The 14941-nt window shown below is 38.2% G+C and overlaps 2 protein-coding genes across 2 annotated transcripts in view; one reads left to right on the top strand and one right to left on the bottom strand.

Moving 5' to 3' along the window:
* Nucleotides 1-6803, top strand: part of LOC574793 (pre-mRNA 3' end processing protein WDR33) — a 28776-nt gene extending 21973 nt beyond the window's left edge. The window contains exons 14-16 of the mRNA XM_775191.5: nucleotides 1438-1782; nucleotides 2963-3061; nucleotides 3755-6803. Coding sequence (XP_780284.4) covers nucleotides 1438-1782; nucleotides 2963-3061; nucleotides 3755-5139 — 1829 coding nt within the window. The 3' untranslated portion in view covers nucleotides 5140-6803. The remainder of the gene's footprint in view (nucleotides 1-1437; nucleotides 1783-2962; nucleotides 3062-3754) is intronic.
* A 1298-nt stretch (nucleotides 6804-8101) lies between these two features.
* LOC754443 (cytochrome b5 domain-containing protein 1) lies at nucleotides 8102-12312 on the bottom strand. Its single transcript, XM_001185644.3, has 4 exons — nucleotides 12103-12312; nucleotides 11364-11440; nucleotides 10404-10622; nucleotides 8102-9076 (listed from the first exon to the last, which is right to left on the bottom strand). Exons 1-4 carry the CDS (start codon nucleotides 12218-12220, stop codon nucleotides 8846-8848), a joined length of 645 nt encoding a protein of 214 aa, XP_001185644.1. The 5' UTR covers nucleotides 12221-12312; the 3' UTR covers nucleotides 8102-8845.
* Nucleotides 12313-14941: the final 2629 nt, after the last annotated feature.

Genomic DNA, 14941 nt, shown 5'->3' with positions numbered 1-14941 from the left:
AAACGCTTAAATACAGCCCCGGCATAGCACCTGAATAGCTCTCCGAACGCTGCTGAGATGTGTGAGATCACAGCAGGGACATGATTTGCACAAGCAGACGATGTCCCATGACATCTCACACATTTTCAGTGCCTGTGTTCTCATCTTCTCTTGAGTTCTTTCTCTTACTTCACTACCGTCAGGCTAAATGTATAATCTATTGCCTCACTCTAAACCCCGCGCATGGTTTTATTTTGATGACAAATGCAGCGATACAAAAATAAAGGAATCTGTAAACAAAATAAGACGCCATTGTATATTCAGCTGCAATCCTGGGGCTTTTCAATTTGAAAGTCTGGTTTCTTTGATTGTTAATTAACCCCTATCCTGTGTATTTACAAGCAAAAGATTTTAGTTATCAGAATCGGGTCATGTCCCCTTTTGATCGGTTTGACGTGCCAGTACATTTATATACACTAAACTCATTATAATTTGACAAATAATAACTTTGCAATTATGTTCATTCTTTATGGGATGTCGTCTGCTTGGGCAGTATTGGTCCCTGTTGTGACGTCATTAAAACATCGTTATTTTTCTGGCGAATCTCTCGTATATCCCAGCTGCTATGGAGGGGGTTGTATTTTTATTTTTATGAATCACCCGATATGTAGCTGACCTCAAACTTGTACGATGGCCATCTGTTAGCTTACCAGTTTCTAGTGATACATTAGTTGACATATTTGTGATTTTCTTTGAAGTTCACCATTAACATCAACAGTAATGAAAGATTCTATTACTAATTCTCTATTTCAAGAAATTGATACAGGTTTCATATTAGTCATCTTTCATGGGAGTAAATAAATGGTACTAAATGAATGGTATTAAATATCAAAACGACTTGATTAAATTGAAGTTCAACAAACCTGGCACTCCTGAACTGAAGATAACCAATTCAGACAGAATTATCTTGTTCAGCATTTTGGTAAAATAAATAGACATGTTGTTGCAAATGAGGTGGCCATTCAATGCCGAGATTGTTATTAAGTAAATGTGTGAAAGAGTACTTGCTAAGACAGGAATGACTCTCGCAGGGCACAACTACAAAATTAATTACATACAGATCTTCAATGAATGACTTTTGCTGTACTTTTTGCACCAACCTCATGGAATGGTTCATAAATATTTAAAGCCCATCTGCACTAGTTTGGCCAGGGGGGATTAGACCTCCCTGCAAGGTCACTGACATGTGGTTATCTTATCTAATCACCTCTCAATTAACATAAGAAAAAGGGGATCATTGGGGAGCAACAGGCACAGATTAGGCATTGTTTGCTATATATATATATATAGAGGGCGCAAGTAGCAATAATTAGTGCAGTGAGGCTTTAAATTCCCTTTTGGTGTGATTTATCAAAAATCCATGAATTCTCACTATCATGTTTTTGTCCAATCTCACAGTTGCAATGCCGGTGGCAGAGGAGAACCTCGACACCTCCATCCCCGGTCTCGACTCCTCCCTCGAAGAGCTGGAGAGACTGAAACCCAAACCCCAACGGAAGGTCCCCTACGCTAGACCGGTCCCCCAGAACTTCCTGGACGAATGGGAGGCCAACAAGGCCCCGGGCGTGGCACCTAACATCGAGGAGGAGAAGAGGAAGAAGAAAGAGGAAGAGGATAAGAAGAAGCAGGAGGAGGATGCTAAGAAGAGGGCCGAGGGGGAGAAGAAGAGAAAAGAGACGGAACTAAAGAGGAAGATGGACAAGCCAGAATCATTTGGCCTTGTCAATATTCCAGACTTTGGAGGTACATTGATTGATTAATTCGAATTTATTCCATTTTATATAAATTGTTTGCACAATAAAGAACATGGTAGACAAAGTAAGTTCAAAATAATGAAATGAAACAGGAACCTACTGGAAAGCATAGCTTGTTTTTGTAGGTTCCCAAGAATAAAAATAATATGAACATTGTTTTCATAAATCATTAAGCGTCTTAAAAATCACAGAGCCTGTCCCATGAAAGATCACACAACATTTGTGGGTGTTTGGAATGGATATTGAATGCAGAATCATCACATACATGTATATAGAATCATTTCCAAGTATAAGCTTTGAGTGTATCTGCTAGACGGTAATCTAGTTTTGTTAGAACTTGGTTAGGCGAGGCGTCAAAAATAAATATACCAGCCAGCGGCAGCTAACTGCACTTGTGCGTCCTGGCTGCATTTTTTAAAATTAGCTCAGCCGGCTACCGCTGGCGGTAGGAAATGGCATTCAAAAGCATGCGCCGGCTGCCGCCTTTCGAATGGAAACCGAGCCTCAGATCCCAGCCTGGGGCAAGCCGGCTGGGCTAATAAAAGAAAAATAATTGCCCCAGCCAGGCTTCGGCCGTAATTGCAGCCTCGATGCGCCAATACGTGAGGCGGCAGCCTGCTGGTATCGATATTTTTGACGCCTCGCCTTATAACAACCAAAAGGTATTTTATGCATACAGTGTTCATCCTCTTGTGTACGTACATATGTGTGCTTCTACCGCAAACAACCCCAATTGTTCACTAGGAAGATTGTGTGATTTCAGTGACCTCGAATTTCTTCGGGATAATATCTTCCCCAAATGAATGCCATCCCTCATGAATATTTCCCTTGAGAAGCAATTCATGAACTTTTTTTTGAAAGATTTTCTTCTCTCATCAGTCGTTTAAAGCCTGTCTGCACTAGTTTGGCCAGGGGGGAATAGATCACCCTGCAAGGTCACTGGACAGGTGGTTAAATCATCAAATCAGCTCAAGGGGATCATGGGGGACCAACAGGCACCAATTAGGCATTGTTTTCTATATAGAGGAAACAAGTAGCTACAAGTAGTGCAGTGGGACTTTAAAACAGTAGTTGCACTTTGCTTTCAGGTTTAGAAAAAAAAATCTTGTATTTTGCCTGCCTGGACAGGATACTAACACAAGTTCTTGTACCATCTTTGTTTTTCCTAGGTAATCCTATTGAGGTCATCAAGTTCATTGCCAAGTCACAGGGACCTAAAGCTGCTCAACAAGCTTTGGTGAACGTCATCCAGACGAACCTTCCTTCAGGTACATTCCGAGTGAAAGGGATTTATAGAAGAAAAACAGTGATCAGCTTTTCTGTATTAAATTGGCAACACCACTATTTATCTTTCTTTGCTTCACTATTCTACAAATGCATCTCCTAAGTAAATGAAACTACATGTAGGGAAATATTTACCATTTGTTAAAAGACCATGTCTTTAAGAAAAGGCATTTTCAAATAGGCCATTCCATTGCCAGTTTAATAATTTTTTGTTTCTTTTCCATACTTTTTATTCCTTTTTTGTTGTATTTTTTGTTGTATTTTTTTTTTTTTTTTTTTGGGGGGGGGGGGGGGGGGGTGGGGTCTGTTTATAGATTGGTTTAGGGTTAGAGGTATGCTTGGGTACAGTGTTGGTTCAAGGGTTAATGTTAGAGATTCATTTAGTGTAGGAAACTGAGTACATAACAGTTACTGCTGGAGCATGGGTGGTACAACTATGGAGCTATTTTCTTTCAATATACGCTCACAAATGTGCCACAAATTAAAACTATTGGCATGAAGGACTTTTTTTTTTCTAAACAAATACAGGGGCCCTTTTCATAAAACCTTTTACCTATAACAAATGCTAAATTTCTATGACAAATTTGCTCTCAGCTGATCACATGCCATGATTTCAGTAGCTTATAACAGTAGCTTGTAACTTGTTATTGATATCAAGTTTTATGTTTGTTTAACAGGTACCGTGCTACCCATCATCAAGCCTCATGTCAATCCGATCATGGTCCTCCTCACAGAAGGCCACATCCCTCCACACTTTGCCAAGAGACTGCGGGCAGGGGGACTCCTGCCACTCGAAGCAGTAAGATGGATGGACAAGAAGGAGGGTAACGGAGAGAGACCACTACCCCCACACCTCGCCAAGCTACCCATCGCTGTCCCGCCAACCAAAAAGGAGAAGGGGGACGCCATTCCGGACAAACCAGGCGAAGCGGACAAGGAAAACGAGGCGTCCAAGGAGCAGATTGTAGATGGTGATTCCGCACCCAACAACGGGACGGATAGTAAGGGTCTGCTGGGAGATAAGCCTCCGAGTGGAGGACCAAACGCGCCAGGTGCCGGTTTGTTGCCTGATCCCGGTCAAGGTGGAGGGTTGTTGCCAGAACCAAAGACTCCAGGAGCTGCAAAGTCACAACCTCCTCCACTTATGCAGACACTACCAAAGGAAGCATTGCTGCCTGAACCTGATGCAAATGAAGGAACAGGAGATGTTGATATGAGGCAAGGACCCCTGTTTGGGGATGTTGATATGAGACAAGGACCAGTAGTTGGGTTGTCAGGCCCACTCTTAGAGCCAAGGAGTGGTCCCATGAGTGGACCACCAATAAGACCAGGGCCACCCACACAGGAACTACAGCGGAGAAATGGGCCTGTTGTGAGACAATCTGATGGCTTTGGACAGGATCGTGACGAGCGTGTCTCAGGTGCGGGACGTGGAGATGTCGATTTGCGTCAGGAGCCACAGCACTTGGAGAATATGGGGGACAGGGAACTCCGGCAAGGTCCCCCTCAACGCTTTAATGGCCCAAGCAATCATTCCTTTGAGCGACAAATGCCCATGCAGGATGTGGACAATCGCAGGTTTCCCCTAATGGGAGCCGATGATGAAGGCATCCCCGGGCTTGGTTCAGAAGACCAAGACCTACGTGGTGGCCCACCTGTTCCTTTGATGTCCATTGAGAGCCCCATAGCAAGAACTCGAGAACCTCTAGATAGAGATTTCCGACAAGGGAACCATGGGGAGTTCCCGAATCCCGGCAGAGATTTCGACGAGAGACCACTCCCGATTATGGATCACGAAGAGTTCCCACCATTGCCTCACCGGAAGCGACCGTGGGAGGAAGAACAAGGACCAGGACCAGGGCATGAGGATCCAGAACGTTGGGAAGAAGGTCCCGGGATGATGGATGAAGGTCCTGGATTTGGAGGGCATGACATGGGTGGTGGAATGGGTAGGGGCATGAGAGGTCGTGGTGGGTTTAGACCAGACATGGGAAGGGGAGGGTTTAGGGGCAGAGGTAGAGGTTGGGGTAGAGGAAGGGGAAGGGGGAGGGGAATGTGGTAGGATGGTACTCTACTGTGGAATTCCAAACCCTCCTACTATTTTTTTTCTCCATGGTGCGAGTTTCCCAATTGGACTTTGCAACTGGTTTACCTTATTTTCTATTATCTTAGTTCCCTTTTGTAAGAAGTATGATGTAATTTGAAAAATACCTCAGTATTTTACCTAAAATCTCTTTCCCTTTTCCTTGTCAAATACACCAAATTTCAAGTTTCATCCTCTGAAAAGAAAATAATGACAATCTGTTATATTAATCACATCGGGTTACTGGCTGAGAACTGTAGTAACAGACTATATTAACCAAGAAATACACTGAGATCTCATTCATAGTGTGGATATTAAACCCCTCAAAAAAGTTTGGTACTCAATTTTGATCCATTATATCTCTCCTGTCATGTGATGGCCATTTCTTTGTTTAGTATCATTTAAGAATGTTTATTCCGCTTGAAAATTGTAAGATATTTGTTATGATTTTGTAGCCATTGAATGAGCAGTACATCAGAATAAAGAGCAGGGCCAAAAGCAAAAATGTGAATAATGCACTTGTGAGCACTGGTATTGCGATGCATGCACTACTACACAGCAGCCCTTTACTTTCCAAAGAAAGAAGAATGCACAACCGGACAAGATCGTTTTATTTTGCAACTTATTGCTTTTGACCTTGCCTCCTATTTTAATATAATTTCATGGCTAAAAGAATCACAACAATAAACTCTCTCATGCTTGAAAATGGCAATGTAACCCCCTTCCCCCCCCCCCCCCTCCAAAAAAAAAAAAAAAAAAAATTAAATAAATAAATAAATTTGGATAATGTAAAAAATACATCTTAGTGACCCCTTGGGTTTGGGTCATAGTTGGAAAAAAAGTGACAAAATTAATGACAGCTCACATATCTTCGGTTCAGTGATAAACAATGTAAGTTCTAATAATTACCAAAAAAATGAGCGACTGGCATTGTCAATTGCTGCCAGTAAGGTAAAATCTACCTGATCGCTTGTTTTTTTTTTTGTGGAATGGTCTTGGCAAAGGGAAGTGTATAGCTATTATCTAGCCCATCTTGCAGATATCTACACTCAAATTTGCTGGAAATCATTGATAAAATACCAAACGTTCTCGTACATATGTCTCTTGACACGGGGAAACTCAACTTCATTAAAATGAACTTTCTTCTGCTACAAAACTGCACCAAAACTGGAAACCCCTTTTATCTAGTTGAAAAAAATGCCTTATGTAATACATGTGTGCACATGTATTTCCTTCAGTATTCAAGGTTTCATCAATTTTAGCGTGTAGAATAAGTCTCCTTACATTTGTAGGAGGAATGATCAAAATGAAATATTTCCAGGTCATGTTTTTTTTTGTTAATGAGAGAAAAATTAGATTTAAAAGAGGTATAGAAAGGAAGGGAAAAAAGTTGAGTGAGAGAAATTTTTGATTTGTTTGACAATGGAATATTGATGTAAATACTGTAAAAATCTGTTCATGTACAGGTACCTTTGTTGTAATCATGTTCAATATTTTCAGATGAATTTGTACAGAGCCTTTTACATCATTTATGTTTATTCTGCGACTAGCTATTACTTCTCTGCTACTCATTTCGGCGACTATGACATGAAATTTGACATGAAATGTGATCACAGAATAAAGAAAAACATTAGATATGTAAACGTGTGGTGCTATTTTGAATTGTTTTGTGTACATGTTGCACTGTTGCATTCTTCACTGGTATTGAAAAGGATTGGTGATATGTGGGGCAAGGTTATGCTTATTTTTGATCAATGGAATCGGAGGAATCATAAATGGACCAAGTGAATTCCCCACATTGATTAAAGTGTATCAATTGCCAAAACATGTTTTGATCCTGATGCTAGGGGTTTTGTGTGGCTATGCCCTGTTTAAAATATGTGCTTCAAATGTTACTTCGAAGAGATATTTCAATTTAAATACATTTTCAGTGACCAGTAAAACATCTTGTCAAGTTGACTAAGTGGACTAAGAACCTTTTTATCCAAGGTTTAAATCAGGCTTGAATCACTGATTGATTGAAATGTCTGAAAATTCAAATTTGCAACCGTAGGGCTTCATCAGGAAATTGTTTTTATTAGAAATTCATCATTGAACATGGCAAACACGATGCAGTGCGCCAAGCACAAAGGGACACTTATCCCTAAACCTTGGAGAGTGTAGTAAAGAGGAAAGAAAGAGACGGAAGTGGAAAGAGATATGTGCAGGACAAAGAGAAGAAAGAAAGATTATGCAAAATAGAAAACAAGAGAAGGGAGAAAGTGAAAAATAAGAACCAAAGAAGCTAGGGAATTGGCAAAGGAGAGAGAGGGGCTTAGATTTAGTGTGATTTTAGAGTACTGGCTAGAAATTTTATAACAACTGCTGATTCTGTGAAGTTGATAGGCCTTGCTGTCGCTTTGAACTTTCCAAGTAATTATTATCAGTAAATTAATTTTTTACCAATGTCGAGTCCTTTTATCCATTCAACATGCATGTACTACGTAGTAACATTACACATTACTAATAACTTGTCAAAAACTGAATTCTCTCTCATTCCTTATAGGGTGTACATGTACCGGTATGTAGGTGTAAGCAAAGTGTTGAATGTGCCTTACAGAACAGTTTTTTAAACAGAAGTTTTAAGGTTTTGACCTAGCATACTCTTTATTGCACAGTGCCATCTCGTGGTCAACTTGCCAACAGTTCGTAACCCAAAATCTATTTCCCCCTTGGCACAGAGAGAGAGGACTCAATGTGAGAACCAAAAGCGCAGCTAGGGAAGCAGCGGGTTACGGGGCCATAGTGTTATAGCTGACCTGAGATGGTGCTAAAGGGGATTTTGTGTTAGTGCTTCAAGTACAGTATGGCTTTAGACCTAGTCATGCAGTATCAAGCAAATAAGATTCCTGAAAAATACTGCATCCCTTTCAAAAGAAAAAGAAACTTGTGACAAATGAAATAATCAACAAACAGGTTTTAATATAGCTAGATATTTAATTTTGAAAACACTAAAAGGTGATATTTAAATACATATATTTACAAATGTAATGTACATATTTACAACACATTACAAATGTATGATAATAAAATTTCATGCATATATGCACAGATATACATTTTCACAAGATCTCATATTTCAAAAATTCATAATTCTCTTATTATTAGTCCGATTCATTTAAAACTGTCACCATTCAGTTAATCTGTTTTTTCTGCTTTCATACAAATGAACTTACTACAAGGGTTGGATTGCCCTTTAATGAGAATGCTTATTATGTTTCTTTTCTATTGACCACTTTCATAAATACCGGTATATACATATCATCCCCACCTCCTCTCTCTCTATCTTTCCAATTTTTACGAGGATAGCAAAGAGCTTGATAGTTTTGCTTTGAATTAAATCAAGAAGCGGCTTAATGCCTACAGTCGTTTAGACTTCTGGTCTAAACACATTGTTATATAGGTCTTGGTAATCCTGTCAACAGAAGGAAGTTTAAGAAAGATATTCTAAGTGAAATTACATATTGATCATCAAAATCGGGCCTGTTTATAAATGTTGGGCATGCATCCATAAATTTGCTCCTTAAATTGACGCTTGATGAAAAATACAGCTTTATGAAATTGAGTTCATGTTTTAATTAACACTACTCTTGTGCCTTGCATGGAAAAGGGCACTCTTGCTCGACAAGCGACGGTGGGATCGACATCAGGCTTCCGTCAGGTCGTCATTGAAGTAGAGGTGGATAGCGCGAAGGTACTCATCATCGTTCATGCTCAGCTTGTAGAACTCCTCATCCTCGTCGGAGATACCGTTCTCCTCCAGCGTCTGGTTCATGTCGAGGTTCGCGCCCTCGTATTTCCAGGTGTAGCTGGCCGCGTGCTCGTTCCACTTTAGGTACCGCTGGAGAATTTCATCCATGGTCTCCTCCGAGCAAACCTGCGATGGTTGGATGACAATAATAATGATTATTAACGAAGGTTCAGTGACACAAAGACGTAACTCCATATTTTGCCAAAATGAGTATTTGATATCAAAATGTTCAGAAAAATGTGGGCTTTCCAAGAAACACAAAGCTAGTGAAACATAGACTTAACTCAATTCAATTCAATTGGGGGCGGACGCCCCGGGATTTTTTCTTCCCACAATAGAAAAATTCTCGTTAAGATCTTTTATCAATCTCTTCTTCATTTTTCTATAAAGCACCATAAATACTTAGTGTATCGAAGTACCTTTAATAATACAAGGCTTCTATGACGTACTTGTACTTTTTTATTCCAAGGATTTTTTATAGACCCTAACAATTTTCCAATTCATTAAAAAAAAATAGGAATGGTTATATTGGAAAAATTGCCAGTGAGCAGGGATTGTACTGTATACACTTGATCTATTGATGCTCGCTCTACTTAAAGTGACTCTGTAACATTGCCTCAGATTCTGAAACAAATACCTGGATTTAGCTCATGCTGCAATCATAATTATAAACCTTTAGGTCAGTCAGAAATCCCATGACTTTTATAAGCCGATGGCCTATCTAATTATCAAGATAGTTATGATTGGAAATCAAAATTTCATTTTTCGTTTTCCTAACAATTTTTATAACACTACAGTCCATCGGTCACTCAAAGATTTTTACTTTTTTGAGGCACTTCATGATCATTTTGAAGTGCAATTCTTTTAGGGCTTAAATATAACACCCAATCACAGACACTGATAACACGTAGGGACATGCATATCTCAGATTTAACATTGTTAATAAATGTTAAATATGAGCTAAATCCAGGATTTCGTTTCAGAATCCGAGGTAATACAGAGTCACTTTAAAGATGAAGTTGGGTTCTGGTCATGCGATTGCATTGTGAAAGAAACGGTGTGGAACCGACCAGAAATGGTTGATCATCTAGCATATAAGAATTTGTGTGTATTGTAAGGTTCTGGAATCATCAAAATGATAAGAAATTTGGCCAAGTCTTGGTAAAGTTACAAACACTTGCACAGAAAGATGTATATGGGACTACACGAACACGTGGCGTAAAAAGCCGGCCCTCGATTTTTACGATGTTACATGCATATTTAAAATATGAAGGCATTTGAAGAGCCATGCTTTTCAGGGAACATGTCTTAACCGATGTTCTTCCACACTTGCATAATAAGAATAAGTAATGTACACAAATTATTTTTCACCTCTTCCCAGAACTCAACCTTCTCTTTAAAAGAACAAAAGTACTGTTTTAATCGAATATAAAAGGAAACTCAATGTTGTTACCTCTATAATCTGTTCTTGTGATGTGAGAGTGTTGATGACCTTGACCATTCTTGTCTTCTTGGATAAGATCCCGATGCAGTACCCCTCGTCTTTCCACCACGGTCTGCCAAAGTCATTGGCCCAGTCGGTACGTGGACTAGGGGGCGGGATGTGGACAAAGCGGCCATGAGGCGAGTAGGGAAAGACGCACTTCGTGGCAGGGTCCACGTGCGTTCGAATCTGCGAAATGAGGGCAACAAAGTTGCATTTACATGTGGTACTGATAACAACTGCTGTACAGTGTACATGTGTGATTCTTTTTTGTTCCACAAAAAGTATGATGGGGGTTTGTGTGAGCGGAGGCTTTACAAAAATAGACCGGTCACTTTTGCCTAATTAGTATTCAACGACAACTATGCATCAAATATCACCAACAAGCGGAAATATTTGTCTTTTATAATGTGTTGTAACATCAATCTTACAATATTGATCAAAAATATTGCATGTAAACTTCTTCAAATCACCTATTTAAATAAATTGTCTGGATACACAAACTGAAGGACACCCAACATTTGAATGTACAATATTTTCAAATGGATAATAAACAGTGTATGATACTTTCAAATAAAATATATTGTAAGACTATGCCTATAAGCATACAAGTCATTGGTCATTGCTTCATGTTCCCAAATAAATAATGACAACAGAATATTATGTTTATTTTTTTTAATGCTGGTATTTACTTCACAATACCATTTACTTCAAATGCTATTATTTACTTCACCATGGTACCTTACATTGACACACAGCATATCATCATGATAAGGGATAGCTGCTGAATGAGATTATCATTTCAAGCTTCAACGAACTGATTTTTAAAAGCTTTCATGTAATTAAAAAAAAAATGTTATGTGCATTTAAACAGTGTTCAGAAATTAATTTGTGTAGAGAGATCTGGACTCATTTGAGGTGTACACTCACATCATTTGTCTTCTTGTCAAACCAATGAGAGATGTCTTTTCCAGCGCTGGCGACGACAGGCTTTAACAAAATGCTCCCTGTGAAATAGAGAAATGACAATTGGATCAAATAATAATAGGCCTACGCTACAAAGGTCTTCGATCGACCTAACAAGGTTTAAAATCTGTCAAGGCAGACTCACAAAGCTGTCACAGGTTACAATTTAATCAGGTGTTAACCCTTTCACTATAATTTTACACGGACGATCTTGCACAGGTCAACTTCCAATTTAAATTCTGTTTCGAACAGCATTTATCTAGAACTTGGAATATGATTCTGCTATCTCTTGTTAAAAAGCCAAGAATTATCGAGCTGAAACGCATCATTCATAGTCTTAATCTACGATTAATTTTACAACTTGATCTAAATGGAAGAAGAAGGAGGAGAAGAAGGAGAAGGAGAAGGAGAAGGATCGAGAAGGAGAAGAAGGAGAAGAAGGAGAAGAAAATGAAGAAGAACATGAAGAACATGAAGAACAAGAAGAACAAGAACAAGAACAAGAACAAGAATAAGGAGGAAAAGAAGAAGAATAAGAAGAAGAATAAGAAGAAGAGCCCTGAGCCAGGCCGATTCGTCGGTACTCCCAGGCCCAGGGCCAGGCTAGTCTCGGGCTCCGATCAATCATCAATGGCAATGCACCACACCCGATAGCACGCATGAAATTCAGCATGTGGGACCGACATTAAAATGTTGCACTCACCTTCGTACTTCTCACATAGTGGCGTTAAATCGTAAACTTTACCCAAGAAGGACACCCAAATATCTTTAAGCGTGTTGTGCACTGCTACCTCGTTGGGAGTGTAATATTTAGGACGCATCTTTCCCGTTTTCAGCTTCAAATAAGAACGATTCTTACATAAAAATTCTTTATTTCAGCGTTGTTGCCAAGTTACCGAATACTATGGTAGCTTGCAAGGTGAATTTTTTATTTTATTGTAGTAATGTAATAAGAATAACATAATGTAATAAGAAAATAAAATAAGAATAGTAAAACATTATACAATATTATAATATGCTAAATTACACTCAGTACATTAAAAATATAATAACAATCATAATGTAATAAGAAAATAAAATAAGAACAGTAAAACATAATACGATATTATAAATATGTTAAATTACACTCAGTACATTAAAAATATAATAACATAATGTATTAAGAAAATAAAATAAGAAAAAGTAACAACAATGATAAAAGGTATGATAAGATTACTGAATATAGAAGCTTGTGTAGGTGCTATCTTATATACATATTTATGTATGGTGTGTATGTGATATAACAAATAATCTGCACGTACTGTTAAGAAACACTAACAAAGCCCATGAATGTTTTGCTTACGATATTATTTTACGATACTATCTTAAAAGATAGATAAATATAAAACGAAATAAATGTATTTTTTAAAAAATCCAAAATTGAGAGATATAACACGTGCCGTAAAGTAATTTGGCGACAATAGTCAAATCACTGACTAATCGCCAATAACTCAAAACACAACAACAACAACAACAGTAAACTTCGCTGATAATATGTGTGTATGTCGTGCGTTATCTTCTATTCAATTCAATTAAATTAAATTCATTTCTTTTTCCTCTTTCAATTTGTTATATTTACAACGATGGTACATTTTTACATATTCGCATATCATTATACATATAGATCAATTTGCACAATACAATATATTACCCCAAAAATATGAAATTGAAAATTAAGGGAAGGAGGGCCGACTAAAAGCAGAGCTTGTAGAAGTGTAGGACCCCCGGTAAAAGTATTATCATTATGAATCATTTTTTTATGAGGAAAAAATACTACAATAACAACTACTGATTCATTAACACAAAGATTCCTTTTTAAACGCAAAACAATGATAAAAAAATACATACATAAAAAGACTGAACATTGTTCAGTCTTTTTATGTATTTTGATTGTCAATCAAAATTGCACAAACATCAAAATTCCATAAAGTCACACTAAACTTATATTTGATTGGGGAATGCAATAGCCTAGTCACTGTTCAGAAGAAAATTGTCAAGTCTCCATTTGAAAATGTGTATCGAACTACACTGTATAATATCATTTGCAAGATAATTGGACCTCGGTAAAAACCAGGCGCGGATCTACGGGGGGGGGGGGGGTTTAGGGGGTTTAAACCCCCCCCCCCCTTGGGCGGCCCCCCCCCCCCAAAAAAAAAAAAAACAAACAAACAAAAACAAAAAAAGGAAAAAAAAGAAGAAAAAAAAGAAAAAAAGAAAGAAAAAAGAACGCACGCTGGAGAGAAACCCTTTCAAGTGCAAATATTGTGAGAATATATTCAACTCATCTGGTAACTTAAGCAAACACATGATAACTCTGGATATAACTGTGTATTTAACTGTTACTTGATTTAAAAAGACGTTATCACGCACTGCTTTTTATGGTCTCCCTTGTGTTAATAGATGCCAGGAAAACATCACTTACGGGGTTCAAATAAACACCCAAAAAAAAAATCGGCTCGCCGCTTCGCGGCTCGTGGACGATGCTCCGCATCGTCATTATTTTGGTCAACCCCCCCCCTTAGCAAAAAGCTAGATCCGCCCCTGAAAACAAATGTCTCAAGTTTGTGCAAACCAAATTTGCTGAAAAGAGTGAGAAAATCTGTTTTAATATTAAGAGGAAGATGGCGATTGGTCTAGTCCCTTGAAATAAATGTTCACCCCAGTCTCGCACAAAATCAAAATTGTGTTTTGGGTTTGTTTTTTTTTTCTTCTTTGGTTTCTTTACCGTGATATTTTTATTATTTTAAACTACAAAAAAAGTAAAGTATATGCCTAATTCGTTTACTCTTATCCGGGGAAGGTAGGCCTATGATGGATATCAGGAATTAAATAATAATATTGAGGCATAGCGAATCTTTGTTAAAAATTCATTTCACCTCCCACTATTGAATAAATGACCTCCATGAAATCTCATACCGATTTCTTGTATCTAGATATTAAATCGAACGTTTCCCACTTTCTTAATTAACCAGCCCAAACACCCTCTTAAAATTATTTCTTCGTCTAATCAGCGAGGAACAAAGCCTACTTTTTGTCGATTTCCCCCCTTTTTTAAACATCAATTAATTACTAAAACTGGCTGTTTTCCATTTTATCACTTCAACTCCCTACGTTCCTAATTAGAAGATGAGATCTAATTTGGGTACTGTACGTGTATGAAGATGAATAATGAGTAAGTTAATCACTGAATATGCTACTAATGAAATTAATGTGTTCGCGAAAGGATTTACGCTTTGTCGGCATACCGCTTGCAGTATGCCAAAGTCTGCATAATTAATTTTGTGTGCCTTGTAGCAATGAAAGTATGCCGACACGTGTGTGCTTAAAGGTAGGCCTACTATGTCCCATTTGCAGGACAAAAAAAATGAAAAGGTTAAATTCCAATGGCATTTGAAAGATAATACTAATTTAGAACTCCCATTAAAAAAGGGGGGCTTGAAAATGTCTTAAAAGTGGTAAAATAACGACTATTAGTTGTCAAATCGACTTAGGAGCTATAGAGC

Source organism: Strongylocentrotus purpuratus, unplaced genomic scaffold (genome assembly GCF_000002235.5).
Source record: "Strongylocentrotus purpuratus isolate Spur 01 unplaced genomic scaffold, Spur_5.0 spur5_contig_816, whole genome shotgun sequence".
NCBI classification, from domain to species: Eukaryota; Metazoa; Echinodermata; class Echinoidea; order Camarodonta; family Strongylocentrotidae; genus Strongylocentrotus; species Strongylocentrotus purpuratus.
This window is presented reverse-complemented; position numbering and strand designations above follow the sequence as displayed.

What these genes read in the sequence shown, in the direction of transcription:
- LOC754443 (XM_001185644.3), bottom strand. Translation starts at nt 12,220, where the DNA reads ATGCGTCCTAAATATTACACTCCCAACGAGGTAGCAGTGCACAACACG. An exon ending in TTGACAAGAAGACAAATGAT is followed by an intron (nt 10,623 to 11,363) that starts GTGAGTGTACAC and finishes CTCATTTCGCAG; the next exon opens with ATTCGAACGCACGTGGACCC. An exon ending in CACAAGAACAGATTATAGAG is followed by an intron (nt 9,077 to 10,403) that starts GTAACAACATTG and finishes CAACCATCGCAG; the next exon opens with GTTTGCTCGGAGGAGACCAT.